General features: G+C 38.7%; 1 protein-coding gene and 1 pseudogene across 15 annotated transcripts in view; one reads left to right on the forward strand and one right to left on the reverse strand.

Annotated features, from left to right (window-relative positions):
* Positions 1-45: 45 nt before the first annotated feature.
* Positions 46-24,470, forward strand: part of Kiaa0586 (KIAA0586 ortholog) — a 141,905-nt gene continuing 117,480 nt past the window's right edge. For 3 of the 15 annotated variants that reach the window (XR_015450917.1, XR_015450915.1, XM_087210151.1), the window contains exons 1-8: positions 295-455; positions 866-1,148; positions 2,171-2,238; positions 6,343-6,412; positions 7,320-7,389; positions 18,227-18,401; positions 19,318-19,539; positions 22,411-22,564. Coding sequence is in view for 11 of the 15 variants with exons in the window: in XM_087210151.1 (XP_087066277.1) it covers positions 950-1,148; positions 2,171-2,238; positions 6,343-6,412; positions 7,320-7,389; positions 18,227-18,401; positions 19,318-19,539; positions 22,411-22,564 (958 nt within the window). In the remaining 4 variants the exon portion in view is untranslated. Of the gene's footprint in view, positions 183-289; positions 460-865; positions 1,195-1,462; positions 1,587-2,170; positions 2,239-6,342; positions 6,413-7,319; positions 7,390-18,226; positions 18,402-19,317; positions 19,540-22,410; positions 22,565-24,470 lie in introns of those variants that run through there. The other 12 variants (XR_015450914.1, XR_015450916.1, XM_013067930.3 and 9 more) reach the window with 10 other exon arrangements.
* Positions 4,598-6,294, reverse strand: LOC106008370 (zinc finger CCCH domain-containing protein 14 pseudogene; annotated as a pseudogene).

Here is a 24,470-nt window from a genome sequence, read left to right on the forward strand (position 1 = left end):
TTGTTTGGAAGCCTACTTTTACTTAATCCCACGTCCCTAACGGTCTTTGGGAGCTACAGTGTAATTTGTCCCTGACAAACGCAAGTAGTGTACCAGTCAGATTAGGAGCTCTGCAGTTCTCGATGACTCTTTCGAATTTTATTCAACGTTTCAGTCTTGTAGGGCGATGCGCTGCCTTTAAAGTAAAAACCTCACATCTGTTTTAAGCCTTTTACTTCGAGAGTTTTGTTTCCATCCGGAGAGGGATGGGAGAGCACCACAGAGGACTTACTTTCTGGTTGGATGGTTCGGGTGCCTTTCTCGGCACGCAGGCGTATTATGCCTTAGGGGCGGGCTTAAGGGAAGTGGGTGTTGACCCGCGGGCCGCTGAAGCTGTAGTCAGAGGAGACCGGTGGCGGCGCGGTTTCTGGGCTCTGGAGGGTGAATGTGGGTGTCCGACAGTCGAATCTTGAGGCGTATGTAAGACTCTGGATGGAGAAAGCTATTTGGATTTGGGTGGTGTTGTAAAAACAGCATTTCGATTTTACCTGTTTGACTAACGTCTTCTCAACAAAATTTGACCCCGCCTCTGTACCTGTTGGTTTTGTGCTGCCAGCCCTCAGTTGGGGAGCGCACTGTTGTTCCAGGGGCCGTTTTCTTGCCATCCTTTCAGATTTAAGTGCGTTAATAGACTCAGTGGTATTAATGGCTAAACGTCTTTAGTCTTGGGTTAAATACCAAAATTTAAATTTCCAGCTTTGCAGATATTCCGGTTAGACTTTTTTTTTATGTTAATGACTGCGTGTTTCATAATCATTTGGAATTCATTTATTCTTTACCATGTTTCTCCCCCTTCCTGCTTTTTCTACTCTCTTGGTCCTCGAAGAGATGAAAATTTTGTTCTGAAGTCTTAGGGACCCAGAAGAAAGTTCTTCTTTTCAGAACTGTGGAGCTGTTTGTTACTCAGAACATGAAAGGCTCTGAGGTTAGTCCGGAAAAGAAAAAAAGGCTTAAAATGCCAGCGAGGAGACTTCAAGAGGTCGTTTCTCCAAATCAGGGAAATAATTTGGCTTTCCTAAACAGTGAGTTGCCGTGTATTCCTCCAGCGTTGCCTGCAAATAAACGTCTTCCAGTTCGAATGGGGACGCCTGTCAATGGAACGTTACCTGGTATGTGATTCCATACACTGCAGCTTTCCAGCCAGTTTTTACTTTTGTAAGTCTTTGGTCCTAATTTTCATTTCAAATTAGAGAATTCTTAAATTCCCAAATAAATATAAGATATGAGTCCAGCTTATACAGATGTTTGAAATTGGTCCTGTTTGAATGGATTGAACGAATGAAACTTTAACCTTTCTTTTGGGCTCACTGTGATTTTTGCACATTGTGCTTGTTCACATCTATAGTGGGCACACCTAACTTGTATAATATGGTTAATTTTCCCTGGTCATGCTTTTCACCAAGTACTCTTCCTTTTTGGATAGTGCTATCCAGTTTGGATAGAGAAGAGCACAACTTAAGTCATTTGGTGGTTTTTGTATTCCAATTCACTTATTTCCGATGGAGCACAATGAAAATGAAGATAACATATCTATTACCTACTTTACTGTAAGTTGGACTGGTTATTATTGTAAGGATCAAATTAATGAGTGCAAAACAGCAAAATGCTTTTATAATGCTGTTTTTTTTGAGGTACAGCAGTGATACTATAATACGCCTGCTGTTAAATTAGGTGTTTGTATTATATACATATTGTTTTTCTTATAAACTCTGTAGGTTGTCCATATCCAATAGTGAGTTGACTATGTATTTTGTTTTGATTTTTTGAGACAGGATCTCACTCTGTAGTCAGGCTGGCCTTGAACTCACTAGGTAGTGCAGGCTGGTCTCGAACTCAGGCGATCTTCCTGATTACAGGCATTGCTACCACCTATGGCTTGTAAATATTTTAGAACATTTTGTACTTCTCTTCCTTGACTGGCCATACTGACCCTTATTTTTTCAAAAGAGCAACTGCAAAAACCTCCATTGGGATATATTTAACTACATTTTCTTAATTTCCTCCCATCTAAAGTGTCTTCCAATGGGTTTCAAATTAATGCAGATGTGTAGTTCTTGAATTATGCTCATATAGTTTCTAAAGGTAATGTTTGATTTAAAAAAAACTCATATTGAATTCTTTGCTTTCCTAGGTTCATCAGACTTACCTTCTGCTAGAAATTACCAGCCTCTGTTAGAAAATCCCACTGCATCTGAAAGTGTAAGCAAAGAATTCTTATTGTGTTAAATATATTAAACTTATGACTATTATCAAGCAGGGTATTCTTAAATTATATTTGATTAGCAGTGTGTCTTGTTTTTACCTAGATATCAAATACAAAATGTTTTATATACTGTGATTGTGACTTGAATAAGGTTTGAGACATTAAACATATCTACTGTATTATTAGTCTCATTGATTGTTTTCTAGAAAGTTAACATCTGTCATCAGCAGATAACCTTCAACAGTTTCCTTTTAGGGTTTTTCCTTTTCCTTTTCTAATTCAGCAGAAAAAAAGAAAAGGCAGAGTACACAATTGAATGGATCTGCTTTACAGGTCACAGTGTCTTAGCACTAGGTAGCTTAGAGATGATTTCACACTTTAGCAGAAAGCTGTTTGCCAGTAGATGTCACTTCTCTAGGGGCTTTCTCAGACCATACCAGAGCTTAGTGATTAGAGTGCTGCGATTGATTTGCGAGGTATTGTATTGTATTCACTGACCACCCTTATCCACTCCGTTTGATGCAGTGAAAGTTGGGTTTCCACATGGGACTGAAGTAACTGATGTGTAAAGTAATTTGCTTTGCTGCAAGTGGGAAATCAGGATTTGAGTTTGAATCTCAGTGCTGCATTGGCTTGCTTGTTCATTTACTTGTTTATTCACTTGTCTGACAGCGCATTACTCACTTAACACACCTTGGAGTAGCTTCACGGTACCTATGCATGGAGTAGTGCTGAGAGTGAAGTATGTAACACATACAGTCCTGCCCTCCCAGACCACAGTAGTCCCACAGCTGGAAAATGCTATTAAAAAAAATCAGCTGTTATTTAATTCTAGAGCATTTGAGGTTCTTGCCTTAACAGTTTTGAAAAACCACACAGAAAATGCCATAATTAATATAGTAGGCCAAAAGTTTCATTCTCTTTTGCAGTTTACTCATCTGATCTGTAATTATATAGTCCTGGCATTTAAAATATACTACTGAAATCTAGCTTTTACATTCCAAAAATTATCTTCAGGAGTAACTAAGTATATTTTCTGTGGAGTTATTTCTGAGAAAGTTATTTTTCAGAATGTCAGAATATATATGTATATTTATAATCTTGTGAGTTTAAAGTGGGCTTTTTGGTATCTCATATATATAATCTGTAAAAATTTTTTTCCTTTTCCTTTTCTTTTTCTCCTTTTGGTTTTTTGAGACAGGGTCTTGCTATGTAGTTCAGGCTGTCCTTGAACTTGCTATGTAGCCCAGGCTGGCCTTGAACTCACAGTGATCCTCCTACTTCAACCTCCCAAGTGCTGGGATTATAGGTGTGTGCTACCACACCTGGTAAAATTTTTGTATCATCTTGTGATAATATAGCTCTCCCCTAGATTTGAGAAGTTTATATTAATAGTCAATGCAAGCATTTTAAGGACTTGTTCCTGTTTTATCCACTTATTATTCTCACCCACCATGGCCACCTCACTCATTTCACAGAAGGCACAGGACCTAAGGTCAATTTTACCAAAGTGGGACCCAAACTGAGATGCCCGTATTATTATTATTTTCAAACTACATTCATTTAAAAATAAAAAGCAGAATTTGAATGACCTTTTTAAGCTGCCTCAATGCTTTTGGCCACTTCTGCTTTCATCGTAAATTAAAAACTATCATCTTTGGGGAAAGTGAAAGCAGCACCAACTTTGTGAATGATTCTGCCTCACCACAGTGGTGCAGCCCTGAGCTGCAGCGCCATCATTCCCAGTGACACCACTCTAAATGCTGATACACAGCAGGGTATAAACACACCTCAGAGGTTTGAATAAAATTCAGTTATACCTTTAAATTGTCTTTTCATATTAACTTAGTTACTTTTCTTGTTGCTGAGATAAAATACCCAACAGCCAAAGTTAAAGGAAGAATGGTTTATTTGGGTCACAGTTTGTAGAGGTTTCAGTCCACAGTCGGCTGGTTTCAAGACGGGGTGGCATGGCACAGGGGCATAGCAGAGGAGAAACAGTCCATAGGAGGCAGGAGGTAGCAAAGCAGTAGCAGAAACAGTAGCAGCAAGGAATGGTAGCAGCCCTCTTTCTGTCCCTTATATTCTATCCAGGCTACATGTCCTTGGGGCAGGTAGCACTCACACCCAGAGTGGGCCTTCCCATTATCCACACTCAAACTATGCCAAACCAATCAACAGACTAATTTAGTAATCACACACTCTAGGTCCAGCCACCTCTGAAAAGCCCCACCAATGACCACAGAAAGCTTAAGGGCAACATCTAGACACAAGCCATAACACATACTAAAAACAAAACAAGAAAACACCCAATGTTAAAACCACTTAATAATAAACTTGCAAACTGGACTGAGGTCAAGTCCGTGACAAGGCATGTCTTGGTGGTACAGTATTATGGGGTGATAAACTGTGCAGTCTGGTCTTGTACATTGAGTGTTTACAGTGTTTGGGAGACAGAACGTTCCACTTTCTTACAAGCTGGGAAGTAACAGCAGAGCTGACTGATAGAAGGTGATGCTGGTGTTGTAACTGCTGGTTTTGGAGGCAGTATTGGAATTCTTTTATTGATAGAGTGAATGGACAATCTAGTACATGTTGCATCATATTTACCATTTGGATGAACAAATGTGAAATGGGATAGTGGTATGCACACTCATCTCCATTTTTACAAGCAGGCTGGTACGTGCTGAGCTCCAAAAGCTTTCTAGTTTCTGTGCCACAGGCAGTTCACTCATCTTTGTGTGACTGATCTGCAGCGTTTCTGCCATTGCTGGGTCAGTCTGTAATCGGGATAACAGCTGCCTCTGTTGAGTCCCTTGATTTTTTTCTGTGTTACTTCCTTTTGTTTCTTCTTCTTTAATACGGGCACCAACTCTGGGGGTCCTGCTTTGGCCCTAGACCGCTTCTGCTAGAAATTCTTGAAATGTTTGAGTTCAGAATAGTTGATTGTTTTCGTTACAGATTCGTGAGCTTCAGATGTAGCCTTTATAATCAGATTCTTGTTAGCTTGTTGAGAAGGTGGAAGACAAGGTCTCCCTGCAGGTTTTGCTGGGACTGATGCACTGCTGGACACACTTCCTATCTGGGAGCCATAATCTTCATTTTCCTTCTCTTCTCCATCGTGATTGAATTTTTTTATTTTAACAACTGAACTTACCAAGGCAACCTTTTTCAACATTTTCTTCTGCAATACTCTTTCTTTTCTGAGTTGTTTCTCAGGAGGGAGTGTAAGTCTCTTCTAAGCTGTTAAGCACCTCTGGTTCACATAAATTTCCTGTTTCATACATCCAACTGTGTAGTGTATCCAGTTGTGTAGCAGCGTAAATACTATTTTGCTGCTAAAATCGTATCTTGTTTAAATGAGCACCACTATCTGCATTTTGACTTAAAGGTGGTTGATAAATTTCAGTAGAAGGGCATGAAGAACTGTATGCGTCACTGTGGGGTTTTTTTTTTGAGACAAGGGATTTCTCCTGCACAAAATTGAGGTCTTCATCTGTGAGATCATCTGGTTCTGGCTTAGTATTAGCAGTCCTCAGAGTCTGACTCCCTCAGAGGCTTCACTGCTGCCATTAGTCGGGTTGCAGCTCTACCATCCTGAGTCGGTCTACTAACATTACTGCTTTTCTGCTCCAGTGAACCTGTAGAAACTAGAGTCTCTCTTTTCAGGTCTAGTGCTAGAAATAGCAAGGGGAGGCACTGTCCCCTCATGCCTTCTCTTATCTCTCCGACTGAAACTGCCCTGTGTAAAGGCACATTATCATCAAGGATGTTGGGATCAGAAGACTTTAGACTAGAGGGTGCAGTTGTAACAGGGCCAAGTTTATCCATTGCACCCTGAAGCCATACAACATCAGATTGTGTTGTTCTCTAGAAATAGGAGCAGGTCCTCTGTCATTTGGTCCTGACTTTTCTTGTTGGCCACCATCACCATATAAGCTCCTAATCCTTGGAATTTACTGGCTTTTGGATCTTGGTGCCTATCTTCATGGCTCTGGGCTCCGTACTGCACAGCATTTTGCTTCTAGTAAGTGGTATTTGCTAAGTAATAAATTATAAAGCTTATTTAATCTCTCACTTTCTCTTTTCACATCTTACAGGATTTTTCTAAAGATGTTACAATGCAGGAGTTACCTTTGGATAAAGCAGAAGATAGCAGCAGAAAAGAAGGTAAAAGAGTAGAAATGATTTATTGAAATTGCAGGAAAATATTCATAAAATTTTCCATTTTAAACTCTTTTTTTTTTGGTACCAGAGATCGAACTCGGGTCCTTGCACTTGCGCAGCAGGCGGCGAAACCACTGAGCTAAATCCCCGGCCCAAACCTTTTAAAATATACAGTCTATGACTCTAAGTACAAAGTGTTGTGCAACTGTCATCACTGTTTATCTTCCAAACTTTATCTCCCCCATTGAATTCTGTGACCATTTCTCCTTATTTTTCTCTCTGTGAGTTTAACCATCTATAAGTGAAGTCACACAATATAAATATTTGACCTTTTATGTCTGGCTTACTTAACATAATGTCTTCAAGATTCATACATATTGTAGCATGTATTAGTATTTTTTTGTATGGGCAGAATTAATTTTTATATCAGTTCAATAATCTATAGTTTTTTTCTTTTACCAGTACTGGGGATTTAGCTCAGGACCTTGCACTTGTGAGGCAGGCATGGTACCACTGAGCTAAATCCCCAGCCTATAGATTATGATTATTATTGACTATTACTACTTAATCATTTAATTCATTCCTTTCCTTTTTAATTTATTTTATTTACTTTTCTTTTTTTGAGATAGCATCTTGCTATGCAGTTCAGATTGGCCTTGAACTCACTATGTAGCACAGGCTGGCCTTGAATGTGCAGCGATCCTCCTGCCTCAGCCTCATGAGTACTGGGATTGCAAACATGCATCACTATGCCCAGCATTTTTTTCTTTTTTTAAAATTGAGAAATCCTATTACTAAATCCCTGAATGTTCTTTTAGTAAAAAACAATTTGGATTTTTTTGGGGTAGCTTACTAAAATTTAAGAAATTTTCAGGAATCTAAAATTTATTTTTGTATCTTAATTTTGCAGCAGATGACATCTTTATTTCTCAGTACACTGTGGGACAGAAAGATGCTCTAAGAATGGCTTTAAAACAAAAGTAAGTGTTACTTGCAGAAACTATTTGGATCGTGTCTGCATGTCAGCTTCATTTACACTTTGAACATAGGAAAAACTTTCTTTTCCCTACATGATGTAGTGTGTGATGATATATATAAAGCCTTTCTCATGGTACTGGGCACATATAAAGTACTCAATAGCTATTAGCAATTGTTACTATAGAAGAGGCTCTGTTCTAAGCACTATACTACATCAACTCATTTAACACTCCCCAAATCCTATGAAATAGATTCCATTACTATTCCAGTTTACAAATTACCTTCTCTTGCTATGCAGTTCAGGCTGCCTTGAACTCCCTGTGTTGTCCAGGCTGGTCTTGATCTTGTGATCCTCCTGCCTCAGCTTCCCAAGTGCTGGGATTGCAAGTGTGTGCTACCACGTCAGCTTACAGAATCCTTCTTTTATAGATGAGGAAACTGAGACATTGAACTTTTCCCAAAGTCATTTGGCAAGTTTGTGCTGGCCTGGGATTTAAACTCAGATAGTCTACTTTTAGAATCTGCTTTCTCAGTTGCTTCAGTGTACTGCTTATAGCAATGGCCAAGTAGTTCCTTATATATAATACTACTATGTAAGAACGTTTAGGCTTTTCCTGTACAGATCTGAGAAAGAGGCAAGCTTCATACCTTGATGGAGTGAAGGGAGGCTATGATTATTCCACCTAAATGCCCCCTCCTAACTTTGATGGGTGTTTTTTGGTACCGGGGATCGAACCCAGGACCTTTATGCTTGCCAGGCAGGTGCAGTGCCGCTGAGCTACATCCCTGGCCCCCAACTTTGTCTGAAATACCGGAAGCATAAAAACTCTGACACCAGTACATGATCAGTGTGAAGCAAGATACATCCACTAGTTTGTAGGCAATTTTTATTAACTTTATCATCAATCGGGGTGGAATGAGATTGTATTCTTAGGCTAAGTGTGTGTTTGCTTCTGAACAAGAGCAGCATGAAAAGCCCCTGAGAAAGTGGGAAAAATAAATACTACCCCTAAATCACAAAAGTGTGATCTGAGCCAGCCAGACTTGCATAGCTGTTTCTTTGGTCCCATCAGGTTTTTCTATTTTTTTGTTTGTTTGTTTGTTTTTTTGAGACAGGGTCTTGCTATGTAGTTCAGGTTGGCCTTGAACTCACTGTGTAGCTCAGGCTGACCCTGAACCCATGGGGATCCTCCTGCCTCCATCTCCTGAGTGCTGGGATCACAGGCATGTGCCACTACGCCCAACCTAGGTTTTCCTTTTACATTTGCTTGGCGTACAGCTTCCAGCATGGGATATGGCAGTTGAGAGAGGAATGGGTAGATTGAATCCTAGGTTTGTACATGTGTGAGAAGAAACAGGATTAGGGCATGAGGGCAATGTAGTCTGTCATATTCTCTACTTCAGCTCGGAATTGCGGGTACATCAGACTCAGATTGACAGGGAGGGATTGCCATTTATATCCGCATGACTGCCAGGAGATGAAGTGCATGCTGTTAACTATGGTAGGGATGTTATCAATTTGCCTTCACATCAGAGCTGTTTGAATTAGTCTCAAATCTGAGAGAAAGAAGTTGTAAGAAAATGTACAGTGAGAGGTAATTAGGAACACTATTTTCTTATCTATGGATATCAGCTCTTTTCCCAGTTGAGAGTAAGCGACCAGGATTTTTAAATAATAACTGAATTAGAACTATAAAAATTACTTTCTTTTTTGGTTAAAAGACAATAGTTATGTCTCAAGAGATCCACTTTAAAAAGACGAAAAATAAAAAATACAGTATAGGCACACGCACTTATTTTTTTTAGCATCAGGGTTTGTCCACAGTCTTCACACTGAGCTATATCCCCAGTACTTTAAAAAATTATTTATTTTGAGGTATGGTCGTACGAAGTCATTAAATTACCTAGGATGTGAGTAAGCTGCACACAACTGCCTCAGCTTCCCAGAGTGCCACCATGCCCAGGTACAACAAATAGGTTTGGAAGAAAAAGCAAATAAGAAGAAATAAGAGTAGCAACATTACTGTTAGTTGAAGTAGAAACTCAAGGTACAGTATATGTGTTAAATAGACTAAATAGAACCATTTTATTTATTTATAGCAGAGTATGTACATTTATTTTATTTTATTTTTATTTTTTGGTTTTTTGAGACAGGGTCTCGCTTTGTAGTTCAGGCTGGCCTTGAACTCATGGGGATCCTCCTGCCTCAGCCTCCAGAGTGCTGGGATTATAGGCGTGTGCCACCACTCCTAGCAGTACATTTATTTTTTAGTCTTGAAAATCTTTAATGAAAACAATAAAAGTACATAAAAAGATGCAGTACGAAAAGCTTGTGAGGAAAGAAAGCTACCATGTTATGCCCCACTATTTCCTTAACAACTAGGTCTGCTCCCGAAAGGCAGCCACTTTTTCTTTCACCTTTCTTCTGAAACATAAATTTATAAGTCAAAGTAATATGCCTATATTGCCTTTTTTTTTTGGTTTTCTGAGACATGGTCTCATTGTGTAGTTCAAGGTGATCCTCCTGCCTCAGCCTTCTGAATGCTGGGAGTACAGGTGTGCACCACCATGCTTGGCTCTGTATTACTAGTTTTGATTTATTAAATTTAGACTATACTTATTCTACTCTGATAGAATTTAGTCTCAAATTATTTCTTCCCATCTTTTCATTATAGTTACTCCAATTTCAGTTAAATCAACCACTAAATATATGGATTTTACTCATTGTAAGTTGTATAATAACCATAGACTTAAAAACATCCTTTTATTTATAAAGTTTCAGTACTTAAAGAAGTAGAAAGCATAATTTGATGAACTGTCATGTTCCCAATCCCCTGCCTAAGAATTATATTTAAACATATCCCAGAAGTAATTCCATTTTGAGTATTTCTGCATGTATCTCTGAAAGATGAGTATTTACAAAGGTATGACCATGATGCCATTATTATACCAAGCACCTAATAATTACTGTTTCTTAATATTATCAAATACTGAGTTAGTCTTAGTTTCCTTGATTGTCTCATATTCATTCTCTGTCTGCCTTTCCTCTCGGTGATACTGGAGTTTGGACTTAGGGCCTCACATGCTAGGCAGGCAGTCTAGCACTGAGCTCCCCAGCCTTTAAGTCTGTTTTAATCTATGAATTCGTCTTCCTGTTTTTCTTACAAGATTACTACCTGTTTATTTGTTGTGAGGGATTTCCCACATCCTGGATTTTGCTAAGTGTTTCCTTTTGACATTCTTTAACATGTTCTTCTGAACTCTGAATTTCTGTCCAGTGACAAGAATATTTGATAGGGAGTGTGTGTACTCCTGGTCCATCGGGAGGCCTCATGTCTGACTGTATCTCTTTTTGTGAAATGAGGATTATTTTGTGAAACACTGTATCACCTTTTATGTACCACATTATTGCATTTAGAAATTTGAGGACTTGGGCCTGAGGTATAGCTCTGTGGTGCAGCATTGCCTGGCAAGAGCAAGGCCCTGAGTTTGATTCCTGGTACCAACCCCCCTCAAAAAAACAAAACAAAACCCAGAAATTTAAGGACAGATGAACCAAACGATAAATTCAAGAAAATATGCTTTTTTAAAACTTGGAAGATGGAAAAGGGGGAAAAAAAAAGAAAGGAGAAGTCAACTATACCAGATTAAAAAAAATCCACTAGAGTAGAAAACAGAAACTCAGTAAAATGTTTTCAGGTTGTTCTTGGAACTGTATCAGTGTAATAGGCAAACTCCTGACAAATCTAGGTCAGAAAAATGAGGAGAGAACACATAAATTAGAAACAAAAAGGCACACAATGATAGAGTTCTAGGAGAACAAAACAAACAAGAATATAATGCTGTTATATGCTACCAACTTAAAAATCTAGGTGAAATTAAATAACTCACCAAAGACATGGTAGAACTGGAAGATTTTAACAGAATAGTTAGTAGAAAAGGAATTGAAAATACTTTCAAAGAATAACCATTCAAAACAGTGAAAATTTTGTTTGAGTTTTTGAAAAATTCTAAGAAATGGATTCTGTTTGTGGTGTATTCTGCTCCAGCACAAGGGAAAGCAAAGAACACTGCCACATTATTTTATTATGCTAACCCATGCCAAGAACCAAAACTTAAAAATAAGTTTAATCAGAGGTATTTTGTTCATGCTGTTGTAAAACAAAAGTAATTTTAATTTTAGAAAGTTTTTAGAATAAAATGAGTAATATTCTTGTAAGAGCTAAAGAAAAAGATACAATTATATTGATGTTATCTTAAGTTTTGAAACATATTTTACCTTTTTAAAAAATTTTATTAGTACATGTTTGCTGTATATAATGATTACATTCATCATGGAAAATTGGTACATGTACACTGTACATCTTAATTCTTTTTACTTCCCTTTCTCTCCTCATTTTCTGTCCCCTTCGTTTTTGAACCCAGGGACTTGTACCTGTAGGTAAGCCCCTTACCTCTGATCTACCTCCCCAGCCCTCCTCGCCTTTTAATTTTAATTTGAGACAGGGTTTCGCTAAGTTGCCCAGGCTGGCCTCAAACTTGAGATCCTCCTGCCTCAGCTTCCTGAACAGCTGAGATTACAAGTATGGTCTACCATACCTGGGTTATCATATGTTAAAAGATCAAGAAGAGGAGATGGGATATAAAAAGGGATGTAAGATTTGTTATGTACATGTGCCAACTCCCCACAATGAATGTAATCATTATGTACTACAAACATGTACTGATAAAAATAAAAATTAAAATTAAAGGGCTGGGGATTTAGCTCCGTGGTTCCGGCGCCTGCCTTGCAGGCACAAGTTCCCGAGTTTGATCCCCGGTTCCAAAAAAAGAAAAAAAAATTTAAAAAAAAGATTAATACACAATGTTTAAGTAGAATTTAACCCAGGAATGCTTCATTATTTTAAAAACAATAGAGTGAAGCTGGGGATGTAGCTCAGTGGCACCACGCCTGCTTGGCAAGCACAATCCCTGATAGCCCTTGAAAAAATAAAAACAAAAACCAATATAATAATAGAAAATTCTAATGTAAAACTTGTTACACTCTTTTGCACGTTGTTTTCTTGCTTCCTATTGATCTTTACAAAAGCCTGGCACGTCTAATAATGTTTCTATCTTATCAGTGAGGTCCAGGCCTCTGGCTCCAGAGTCACTGTTTTTAGCCTCACTAACAATTCATGATCTAGCAATGTATTGATATCATGAGGTTAAATAAAACATATATGACAGACACTACAGATCACATATAATAGTGTTGTATACCTATTTTTTATTGACTACCACACACATATATAAACAAACCTTTTTAAAACTAAGAATGGAATGACAAATTCTTAACATGAAAGAAAATGTTTATTGTAAACCTCTAGTCAGTATCGTGTTTAACAGTGGAATTGGCAATGCAACATCTTTCTTTGTTTTTAAACTTAATTGGGAGTCCTAGCTGTGGCAGTTAGATAAGAAAATGAAATCAGGAATGGTTATTGGAAAAGGGGAGGCAAAGTTATTATTTGTGGAAAATATTCTGTTCTGTACTTAGAACATTTAAGATTAATAACTCAGAAATTTTTGGATTAATGAAACTTTAGGAAGGTGACCAGATAATCATCATATTATTTAGTAATAAAATGAAAAAATTACCACCACACCTCTTCCCCCCAAAAGAAGTTAAAACAGTCATAACTAGAAATCTGTATAAAGAGGTACAAAACTTGCCAAGGGAACTGGCCAAGGGTAGGATAAATTAAGAGACTCAGTGTATTCTGGATGGGAAGACTGAGTGCTATAAAAATCTGTGTTTTTCCAAAGTTAGGTTTGCTGTAGTCAGTCTTGCGTCTTTTTTTTTCTTGACAATCAGTGCTAGATAAAATTTAGCAAATAATTAAAAAATTTACCTGGAAGAACAGACAGTTGAGAAAATGTGTACATATGTGTTTGTAATATGCTATGCATTTTTTCCAAAATTGTCTTAGCCATTCTCAACTGTACATATACTATATGTATATATTCTTAACTGTAGGCATGACAAAAATGGAATGGTGGTGGCCATGCCCTACTTGATATTATAATGTATTCTAAAGGTACGGTGATGCAGGGTGATGGACTGGATGGAGCCTTTGAGAAATGAAGAGTCTGGCTAGAGTGTTTGGAACAAGGAAGCCAAGAACTCCTTGAAGGAGTTTGGACTTTCAGAGAAATGGCAAATCATTTAAAGCTTTTAAAGAATGAAATGTGTTTCTTGAAAAGTCTCACCATGTTAGTGATATGAAAAAATGAATTGGAAGAGGGCCGGACTGTAGTAGACCAACTGGCTATGGAGTTGCAAAGGATCTCTTTTAGAAGTGGATTAGATTGGTGCTGAATACACTGGGGAATGGTGGGTGGGTATAAATCACACTGGGTTGGGAGTAGCAGACAGATTTTGAAGAGGATTTGGAGATGGAATTGACAGGAAGATTACTTAGATATGAAAGTGAGGAGGGAGCAGAGGATGAAGCCCAGATTTCTTTGCTTACAAATACATGGTCAGTAGCATCATTTGCTGAGAAAGGGAATCCTTGGGAAAGAAGCCTTGGGGAATAAATTTCACTTTATGTATGAACAAGGATTTAAGGTGCCTATGAGACATCCAGATAAAAAATGTTCAGTAGGAAATGGAATATAAAGATCAAGTTCATAAAACAGGTTGAAGTTTGAAATCTGTATCCAGAAGTCATTAGTGGGTAGATGGTAGTTCAAGCTCTGGGAATAGTTGAAGTGGTCCAAGAGAAATATGGCAGAGACTGGACTCAAAGGTATGTGGAGAAAGTGAGCTGGCTTCTAAACGCTGCTTAGAAAGTTTGGCCAAAGGTATAGAAGAGTGCAGTGTTAACAAAGCCGAGGACAATTAGTTTCCAAGTTTGTAAAGAAAGATAGGGAGTGAACATGTTCACTGAATTAGCAAGAAGAATTATTGGTGAACTTGATGAGAGCAGTTGCAGCATAGTATTGGTTTATTCAGTGGATTTAGGAATAAAGAAAAAAGTTCTTAGAAGGACTTGAAGGAAGTAATTGCTTCTGAATGAGAGGGTTGTGTGCATTTTTCCAGTTCTTATTATTTAGGAGCTCTTTAAATTTGGTACATGGAACAGTTATTAATCTAATCATTAGAAGAAATAAATTTAAAAGCCTATAAAAGCTGGGTGCCCTGGTGTGCTCCTGTAATCTCAGCTGTGTAGGAGGCTGATGGAGGAGGATTGTGACTTTGAGGCCAGCCTGGGCAATATAGCAAGACTCCATCTCATAAAGGAAAAGAAAAGCCTGTAAAGAAGTTGCTGTCTAGCTTTATAATGTTATTTTTCGCAGTGGTCAAGGGTAAGTCACTTTCAGACTTCAGACAGGAATTCTAAATGGTAAGGAATAGCTGACTTATATTTTCTTAGTATATCTTTCAGTTGGATAATACATATTGAGCACATACTGTGTACCTAGTTCTTTGTTAGTTGCTGTTTAGTGTAAAAGAATTCTCTCCTCCCCAGGTTGCATACAGCTTAGTTGGGAAGAGAGTATGCACATGTATGGAGGAATGAGTGACTAGAACCAAGGAGCATTGCATTCAGTGTACTAGTTTTTATTTTATTTTATTTTTTTTGCACCGGGGATCGAACTTGGGTCCTTGCGCTTGCGCAGCAGGCGGTGAAACCACTGAGCTAAATCCCCGGCCCAACTAGTTTTTATTTTTATTAGTACATATTAGCAGTTCATAATGATTGTGTTCACTGTGGGGAATTGGTACATGTGCATGACGCATCGCAATTCTTTTTATCCCCTTCCCCCAACCCCTCTTTTTTGCCAGCATCAGATGTATTTATTTATCTTATACGTCCTTATAAAGTTAATTATCATAATATAGTTTAACAACCAGATTAACAGGCCTAAAGCATATAAAACACGTAAGACAGTTACACTAAATCAAGATACACTTTCAGATATACTATTTAATTGTCCTACCTATACAGATATTTAAACCATGGGTAGGTAATTATCAATCCTCAATTGTGTGGTATAGGCAGTAAGTACAAAAGGACTTAATGAAGGGAAAGATCAACCGTTTGTGTTATAAAGACAGGCTTATTAAAAAGGTTAGGCTTGTGTTACATCCTGGAGAAGAAGAATGTAGTATGGGGGGCAAGTTGAGACAGGGTCTGACTGTGCAGTCCAGGCTGGCTTTGAACTTGCTGTGATCTTCTTCCTGCTTCAGCCTCCCAAGTGCTGGCATTCCAGGTGTGCACCACCAAGCCTGGCTTGGAAAAAGGGTATAATATTAAGTTGTGTGGAAGAAAGCCAAGAAAGAGGGAAATGCTTGGAGACAGCATGGGATGCAGTCAGTGACTGAGAGGTGGTCTGGGGAGTGGCGGGAGCTATGTGAGGGTGGAGCCAGGCCAGAGCTTTGAATGTATAGAAAGCCTGACAGGGAATGGCTATACTTGGAGATGTATAGGAATTTTGAATGGTGGAAGCAAATGTGGGGAAGTTTTTTTTTTTCTTAAGTGTTTACTTTATTTTCAGTACACATGGTCAAACCCAGGGTGGTGTACCACTGAGTGGCAATATCCAGCCCTGTTTTTATTATTTATTTATTTATTTAGATACCGGGGATCAAACTCAGGTTCTTGTGCTTGCACAGCAGTCAGGGAAACCACTGAGCTAAATCCCTGGCCCTTTTTATTTTGAGACAAGATCTTGCTAAGTTGCCCAGGGGAACCCGAACTTGCCACCCTCTTGGCTCAGCCTCCCCTAATGCTGCTGGAAGGCATGCGCCACCATGCCCAGGTGTGAGGAATATTTTTATTTTAATTAATTAATTGGTACCGGGGATCAAACTAAGGACCTTGTGCAGCAGGCAGCGAAACCACTGAGCTAAATCTCCGGCCTGAGGAATGTTTTTAATCAGATAAAATCAAAGAGGATGAACTACACAGATGTCATGAGGCTTTGTAGTAGAGAGGGAGAAATAAGAAGTGCTAATGTGAGAGAGAGTTCAGGTGATGTGGGATTGGGCTCTTGAGCTGTCCTACCTTAATCAAGTAAACTCTCTTACCTCTGTGGCCTTCACTTTCTTCATGTAAAATGAGGGAATTAGCACAGGATGTAGTTCTCCCCGCTCTGCAACTCTGTGACACTGTTCATGCAAGTGTGATGAAGTAATTGGGAAAACTTGTCTCACTTGGATACAAGAAGGTAGGCAAACAGAGAAGTCAGGGTATCTACAGAACTTCGAGTCTTCTACAGAAGAATGATGTGCTTAGTGAAAATGGGAAAATATCAGAGAGAAGTAAGTTTGGGTTCTGTGCTGCCTTTCAAAATCCAAAGAGGGACTCCAGCAGCTGGAGGGGGAGTCTGTTCTTGCTGGCTTTACTTCCTCACCTGAGGATTCTTCACTTTGTCAGACAGAGTTCCTTGTGTTGTTTTCTTTGAGGCAAGATGCAGAACAATTTACTAACTTTTTTTTTTAAAGTATTGGGTTAAATGCCTTATTACAAATATGTGTATCTATTTTCCAGACTCATATTTAATCCAGGCTGCTTAATGATGTCTTGGGTGCCATTTATGAACTAAGTCAGAAGTTTTAATTATCCCCTGTGGGGACTTTGCACTAAGTGAGATAAGCCAGACACTAAAAGGTGATTACTACTTAATCTTGTTTATACATAGAATCTGAAACGTGGACCTCTTGGAAGTGGAGAGTAGACTGGTGGTCGCCTGGGTTGGGAGTAAAGAGTAGGGAGATGTTGGCCAGAGGGTACGGTTTCAGTGTGGATGAATAAATTCTAGAGATCTGTTATGCAGTGTGGTGCCTGTAGTTAATAATAGTGTCTGTTGCTAAGAGAGTAGACCTTAAATGTTCTCACCACATACACAAAAAAAGGTAACTGTGCCAGGTGGTGCATATGTCAGTGACACTGATTTTGGCTATCATTTTACAACGTATACATGTATCAAAACATCTTACTATAAATATATATAATTTTTGTCTAATGTATCTCAATAAAGCTGGAGAAAAAATTATAGTCAATGTACATCAATAATGTTATAATATTTTTTATGTGTGGTACTGGGCTTTCCTACTGAGCTACACCTCACCTTTTTTGTTTGCTTTGAAACAGATTCTCACTAAGTCACTAAGTTGCCTCGGCCGGCCTTTAATTTGAAACCCTCTTGCCTCAGTTTTCCAGAGTGCTGGGCTCAGATAGGTACTACCATGCCCAGCTATTTTTTTTCTCTTTTTAGTGCTAGATGTTGAACCCAGAGCCTTGTGCACACTGAGCACACTATCGCTAAGCCACGTCCCTACTCTGAATGTTATAATTCTTCTAAAAGTATTTAGAGAAAAAATTGTCGGTGCTTTATGAACGAAGGAGTCCCTTTTAGATTGTCAAACTTGGAATTTGCATTATAGAACTTTTTCTGCGTGTTTTAAATCTGTATGTCTTGATTATATATCTTTATGACTGTGGCCATCCCTTTATTGTATTTGTAAATCTCTTCTGAAACAGTATCACTGCCTTCAAGGAATTACCTTATTTCTTTAGTTCTTAGTGAACTAAGCCTAATAGATTTCATGAACAAAATTACTTTGTTTGAAAAATGATTTGATGTTTAAAAATTAAGAAAACCACCTTGAGCAGATTCCCACATAGGCATTTCTTAAAAAGGTTCAGTGTTGCGCCCGGGGATTTAGCTCAGTGGTTCCACCGCCTGCCTCGAAAGTGGAAGGTTCCGGCATTCGATCCCCGGTACCAAAAAAAAATGGTTCAGTGTAGTTTACTGAATATATTTTGATTCACTTTTTATTTCTAGAGCTCAAAGCATGCCTGTTTTTAAGGAAGTAAAGGTACATCTTTTAGAAGATGCAGGCACAGAGAAGGGTGCGGTGCTTCAGGAGGCCAGAGTTTCACCCAGTGGAATTGATTCCGCAACCTCTGTGGCTGCAGCAACTGCTGCGGCCATTGCAACAGCAGCTCCACTGATAAAGGTACTTACACACCTGACATGTAAAAACGCCTATGAAGAACTGATTCTGTAAGTGCTTATGTCCAGCTGTAGTCTAGGGACATTCTGCTTGCTCTCAATTTGAAAGAATTTTTCATGTTGTGGTTCTATATTATTTCAGGAATTGTGAAAATGAGCCCCTACTCACTGCAGTGGTGCTAGTGAGTCCAGGGCTTTCCTTCCTGTGGTGTTGAAGGTCTGCATTGTGGTGAACATCTTGGTCCTTGGTAGTCTGAAAGATTGGTCATCATATATATCTAGTTTATCAGTTTGTGGTGAGGAAAGAGAAACAGGTCAGGGAAGGCACAAGGTTTACAGATGGCAGGACTAAGACCAGAGCTCAAAGCTGCTGCCCTGACTCAGCTTTCAATGGGTGAAGTAACAAAAGCTACTTTGTTCTGCTATTTCTTCTCTTTTAATTTCCATCTAAATATCTTATTTCTGGATTGTAAATTTTTATATTGCAAATTTGGGGTGTGTGTGTGTGTGTTTGATACTGGGGATTGAACTCGGGACCTTGTGCTTGTAAGGCAGGCAGTGGCACCACTGAGCTAAATCCCCAGCCCTGGTGTGTATGTATTTTAAGAGAGGAAACATGTACCTAAGGATTGCTGTCTCCTGCCTTTTACTTCTGTGACTCCAAAATAAAGGCATCAATCATCAAAAGTAGTGGGTCAAAGGGGCCAGGATGTAGCTCAGTGGTGCCACTGCTTGCCTCAAAAGTGTAAGGTTCTGAGTTTGATCCCTGGTACCAAAAAAACCAAAAGTAGTGGGTAAAAGCTCTAATGTGGTAATTTCTTAATATCAATTGCTATAAATATTTTTTCTAGTGATTGAACATAGTTTTGGTAATTCTTTCTATAATATGGAATACTATTCTGATATTTTTATTGTTTTAGGTACAGAGTGATTTGGAAGCAAAAGTTAATTCTGTTACAGAATTGCTTAATAAATTACAGGAGACTGATAAACACTTAAAACGTGTTGCAGAGCAGCAAACAAGCATTCAGAATAAACAAGAGAAACTACACTGTCATGACCATGAAAAGCAAATGAATGTGTTCATGGAGCAGCACATTAGGCACCTTGAAAAATTACAACAACAGCAAATAGATATCCAGGTATCTGTAACAAACCCAGAATACATCCTGTGCTCTTTTATCATTGCATTTCAAGTTAAGTAGATCATTGCTGTAGCTCATTAGATTGTAAGAGCTGTACTTCTTCATCATACTTCCTCCCATTGGAGCCACTGCACGTTATAGCTCAAATGTCACTAGTGCTGTTAAACCTCTCCTTATAGTTTTTTTTTTCTTCATTTTTATTGTTTTAGACAGGCTCTCGCTATACAGTTCAAGCTGACCTTGAACTCACTGTGTAGCCCAGGTTGGCCTCTAGCTCACTGAGCTCCTCCTACTTCAGCCTTCTAGGTGGTGGTATTAGAGATGTACACCACCATGCCTGGCCTTTTTCCTCTTTTTGAAGTATTTTTTGCTTAGACCATTTTTTAAAGTGATTGTTTGTTTACATCAGCAGCTTTTAGTTTGGGAAGATGCATCTGAATCACTTGGAGAGCTTTGTAAATACATAGGTGGGTGTTGCGGCATTTTCCTGTAATCCCATCACTTTGGGAAGTAGAAGCAGGAAGACTGCAAGTTCCAGCCCAGCCTGGGCAACTTAGCAAGAGCCTGTCTCAAAATAAAAAATGAAAGAGTCGGGGATGTCGCTCAGTGTGAAGGCCCTGGGTTCAGTCCCAGGTACAGGAAAAAACACACACAATGAAACCCAAACCCCTGCATGCATGGACCTCTCAGACATTCTGAGAGACTAGGTCTGAGGTGGCGCCTGAGAATCACGGAAAGCTAATGATTCTGATCCACTTGCTTTACGTATTTGCTTCTGCATTTCATTAATTATAATACAATAATTAATAATTTGTGGTGTTAGGGATGAAACCTAGGGACCTGTGCATGCTAGCCCAGTGTTCTACCACTGAGCTACATTCCCAGCCCTTTAAATTTTTTTCTTTTCTGTCTCCCCCCACTTCTTTTTTCTTTTCTTTCTTTGGTACTTTCTCACTGAGCTACATCTATAGCCTGTTTTTAATTTTGAGATAGGATCTCCCTAAACCTCTAAATCACCTAGGCTGGGCTAGAACTTGCAGTCTTCCTGCCTCATTTTCCCAGAGGGCTGGGATTACAGCTGTGTGCACTATGCCTGGCTAAGAATGAATGTTCTTTTTTTTTTTTTGGTACCGGGGATTGAACTCAGGACCTTGCACTTGCAAGGCAGGCGCCGGAACCACTGAGCTAAATCTCTGGCCCAAGAATGACTGTTCTTTATGCCTTTTGAGAATGAGACATTAGCCTATTATGAAAAGAAGAGTTGTCCTCACAAAGAGCTGATCACACAGTTACTTATTTTGGAACTTCTAAATCTTGAAACATTACCTAGCCCTCAACCTTTTTTTAAATAAAGGAGTAAATGACCATTGTAAATTTATATTTTTTCTAATTAATGTGCAATTTAAAAACTTTAAAAATTGTAATATATAACCAGAAGAATATACAAAAATGTTTATTATATCAATATATTATTATGAAATGAACACTAAGTACTATAATTTTCAGGACTTCTTTTGTTGTTATTTTTGAGACAGGGTCTTGTTTTGTAGTTCAGACTGGCCTTGAACTGACTATGGTAGCCCAGGCTGGCCTCAAACTCAACAGCAATCCTCCTGCATCGGCCTCCTGAGTGCTGGAATTACAGGCGAGCACCACCATGCCCAGCCTTAGGAGTTCTTTTTTTTTTTTTTCTGTTACCGGGGATTGAACTCAGGACCTTGCACTTGTGAGGCAGGCGTGGTGCCACTGGGCTAAAACCCTGGCCCAACTAGGATTTCTTAGCAGGGCCTGCTTTGAGCTTTTCATAAGATTGAAAAGAGTGTCGGGCTGATTGTAGACATATGATAAAGTCTTAGTAAGTAGCCAAAGCAGGACTAAAACTGAGTGTGCAAGCTGTATGGTGGCGCAGGCCTGTGAGGCCAGCACTCAGGAAGCTGAGGCAGGAGACTGAAAGTTTGAGTTTAGCTTGGGCAATTTAGCAACTTATTTGAGAGAGGGCTGAGAATGTAGCTCTCTGCAAAGGCCCTGGGTTCAATCCATTGTACTGCAAGTGAATGAATGAAAAAATAAATAAAATACAATTGAATGTGCAGCATATTATCTTGTGCAGGCCAGGAATGAATTGGTCAGAGTGTATTTTTGCCAGTCCATAAATAACTTCTCTGAGCTGTATTTCTTTAGCTAAAATTTGTTGTTGTTCAGGGATTCTTTTGTTGCTGCTGTTGTTGTGTGGTCTTGCTGTGGCCTTGCTCACACTATGTCAGTGATGTACCACTGAGTTACATGTTGGTTTTTTAAACAATTTTATTTTCGAGTGGTGGTGCATCCCTGTAATCCCAGGACTCAGGAGGCTGAGACAGGAGGATCACTGCAAGTTTGAGGTCAGCCTGGGCTGCACAGTGAGTTCAAGGCCAGTCTGAACTGCATAGTGAGACTGTCTCAGAGTAAATAAACAAAATAAAATGAAAATGGATAAAATAAAATGTACCATTCAGGATTGAAAAGGTGAGATGTTTTCCTTCTAAATTTTTTGGTTGGGTCGCTCCTCCTTGGTCTACGTTTAGCCTGGTGCGGTGGCCCCTAAGGTATCTGTGAGGCGGGAAGGAAGGCGCAGAAGTTGAGAATGGTTACAGAAAAGGGTTCAGGTCTTACAGCAGTCAGGTCTTACCTTGTCCCTGGAACCCTTTGTCCTCCCCAGGGCATCCCCGCTGTTACCACAGTGAGAGTTGCTTTGTAAAGGTCTGCATTTTCCTTGTTTATTAAATGTAAGAAATTGATTTCAAGTCTGCTAATAAATCTCAATACATTTTGTTATCTGAGCCTTTCAGATGATATTTCAAATTAACAAAACGATCTTATTTCTTGTAGACTCATTTTATTAGTGCTGCACTCAAGACCAGTACTTGTCCACCCGCCAGCATGCTCCCCTCCAGAGCAGTGGAAAAGCATTCCATAAAACCAGAACATCTTCATCTTGGTAACAGTGTGCTGTCTTCACATAACACAATTGCTTCTAAACAAGGTGAAAATATTTAGTTTCTTATGAATGAAAATGTCAGTCATGAGTTTTCTTCATGCTGTGAAGCTAAAAACTTATTTACTAAGTGCTAGGAGTTCTTTATACAATTTCTTTGTAGAAGTCCTTTTTTTCTTTTTCTTTTTCGGTGGTGCTGGAATTAGAACCCAGGGCCTTAGCATTGAGCCATATCCCCAGCCCTTTTTTCTTTTGAGACAGGACCTGGTTCTTTTGAACCAGGCAGGGTTCAGACTTGCACTCCTCCTGCCTCAGCCACCCAGCCTGCTGGGACTACAGGTGTGCACCATCATGCCTGGTTTGTAGGAGTCTTTGTTTTATAGAATTAGTTCTTTTCTTAGGTCAAGTAAATCTTGGGTTATTTTGCAACTTGTTCAAATTATGTCCTAATGTCCTAATTTATGGTTTTAATTAATAACCTACATAAGTGGTCAGAACATTAACACATTTAGAAAAAATTTACTTTCGTTTTATGAGAAATACTTGTAATACAGTTCTTTAGTTTTCTGAGAAGGTTCATATGTACTTTTTTCTTGATTCTGCCAGTGAAAACCCCACCTAAGTACTAAACTACTGTAGCCCCCCCTTCGCTGCAGTTTTCCTTGCTGATGATGTTTCAGTTATCTAGTCCTCTTGGTCTAAAATATTAAATGGAAAGTCCAGAAACAAATTGTTCATAAGATTTAAGTTGGATGTTGTTGTGAGTAATGTCATGAAATTTGCTGTTGTTAGGTTCAGTCCTGCCCAGGATGAGAAGCATCTCTTTGTCTGGGTATCTGCACTGTTCTGTATGTGTGGACAGGAAAAACTGAGTAGTGTATGCAGGGCTTGGTGTTGTCGGTGGCCGCAGGCATCCACTCAGAGTCTTGGAACATAGCTCCCAGGGATAAGGAAGGGGTTGGGGGCTACCAGATTTTTAAATATTTCTGGAGTTACTAATGCAAATCTGTTTACCTTTCGGAATTATTTATAATAAAAGAGGAATATGTAGCTTACTAAACCTTTAGAATTCAAAATAAACTAATATGTTTCCAAATTGTTGATATATGTATAATGAATTAAAGAAAATCAAGGAACTCTCCTTTTAATATAGGTCCATGTATTTTCAACATCTGATTTTTTAGAAAATCATTGTAGTAGAGTTATTAAAGTATCCTTATAAGGTGGTGTATATATTGCAGAAATGAATAATCCTTACGAAACTGTTGGGAGGTAATCTGAGTCAGTTTTCAAGTTGGGATGAGAGAAAAATGAAGCAGGAAACATCATGACCTGCCTGCTTCAGGTCCCTGGCTTGGCAAGAAGGTGTCAGAATGAGCCCAAGGCTGTGGATTTCTGCATGACCCAGGCCATTCGCCTTCTGTAGAAGTGGGCACTTTGTTTCTAGTGTACTTACTCAGTACCAGAGAATTACTTGCTCATAATTTTGTTTTTTTGACTTGAGTTTAAAGGAAAAATGTCTTTTTTTATTGATGGCATATGTTTACTTGGTTTGTTTCTTTGTATATATTGGTTACAATAAGAATAGTCTATTGAATAACTATTCCACGATTTATTTGACCATTTTCTTGTGGGACAATTAGGCAGGGTTTTAAAAAAAATTATTTATTTATTTTAATGAGGCAGTTTTTGTTTTCTTTTTTATAAATAATATGTAGTGAACAGTGCCATATATTGAACATTTTCCATTTTTCATGTTATTTCCTTAGGATAAACTCTCAAGAGTAAGATCATTAGGTCAAAGTGTATTGCCAGATGGTTTGCCAGTTTCCCTTCTCAGGGAAACATGTAGCTGTGCCATTTTCACCACAGCTTTGATAGTACTAAATATATCATATTGATTCTTGTTTACTAGCTGTAAGTGTAAAATGGTTATAATCTTCATTTCTTTTGG

Source organism: Heterocephalus glaber, unplaced genomic scaffold (genome assembly GCF_053883595.1).
Source record: "Heterocephalus glaber isolate CG9 unplaced genomic scaffold, H.glaber_assembly_v1.0 deba00001118, whole genome shotgun sequence".
Classification (NCBI taxonomy): Eukaryota; Metazoa; Chordata; class Mammalia; order Rodentia; family Bathyergidae; genus Heterocephalus; species Heterocephalus glaber.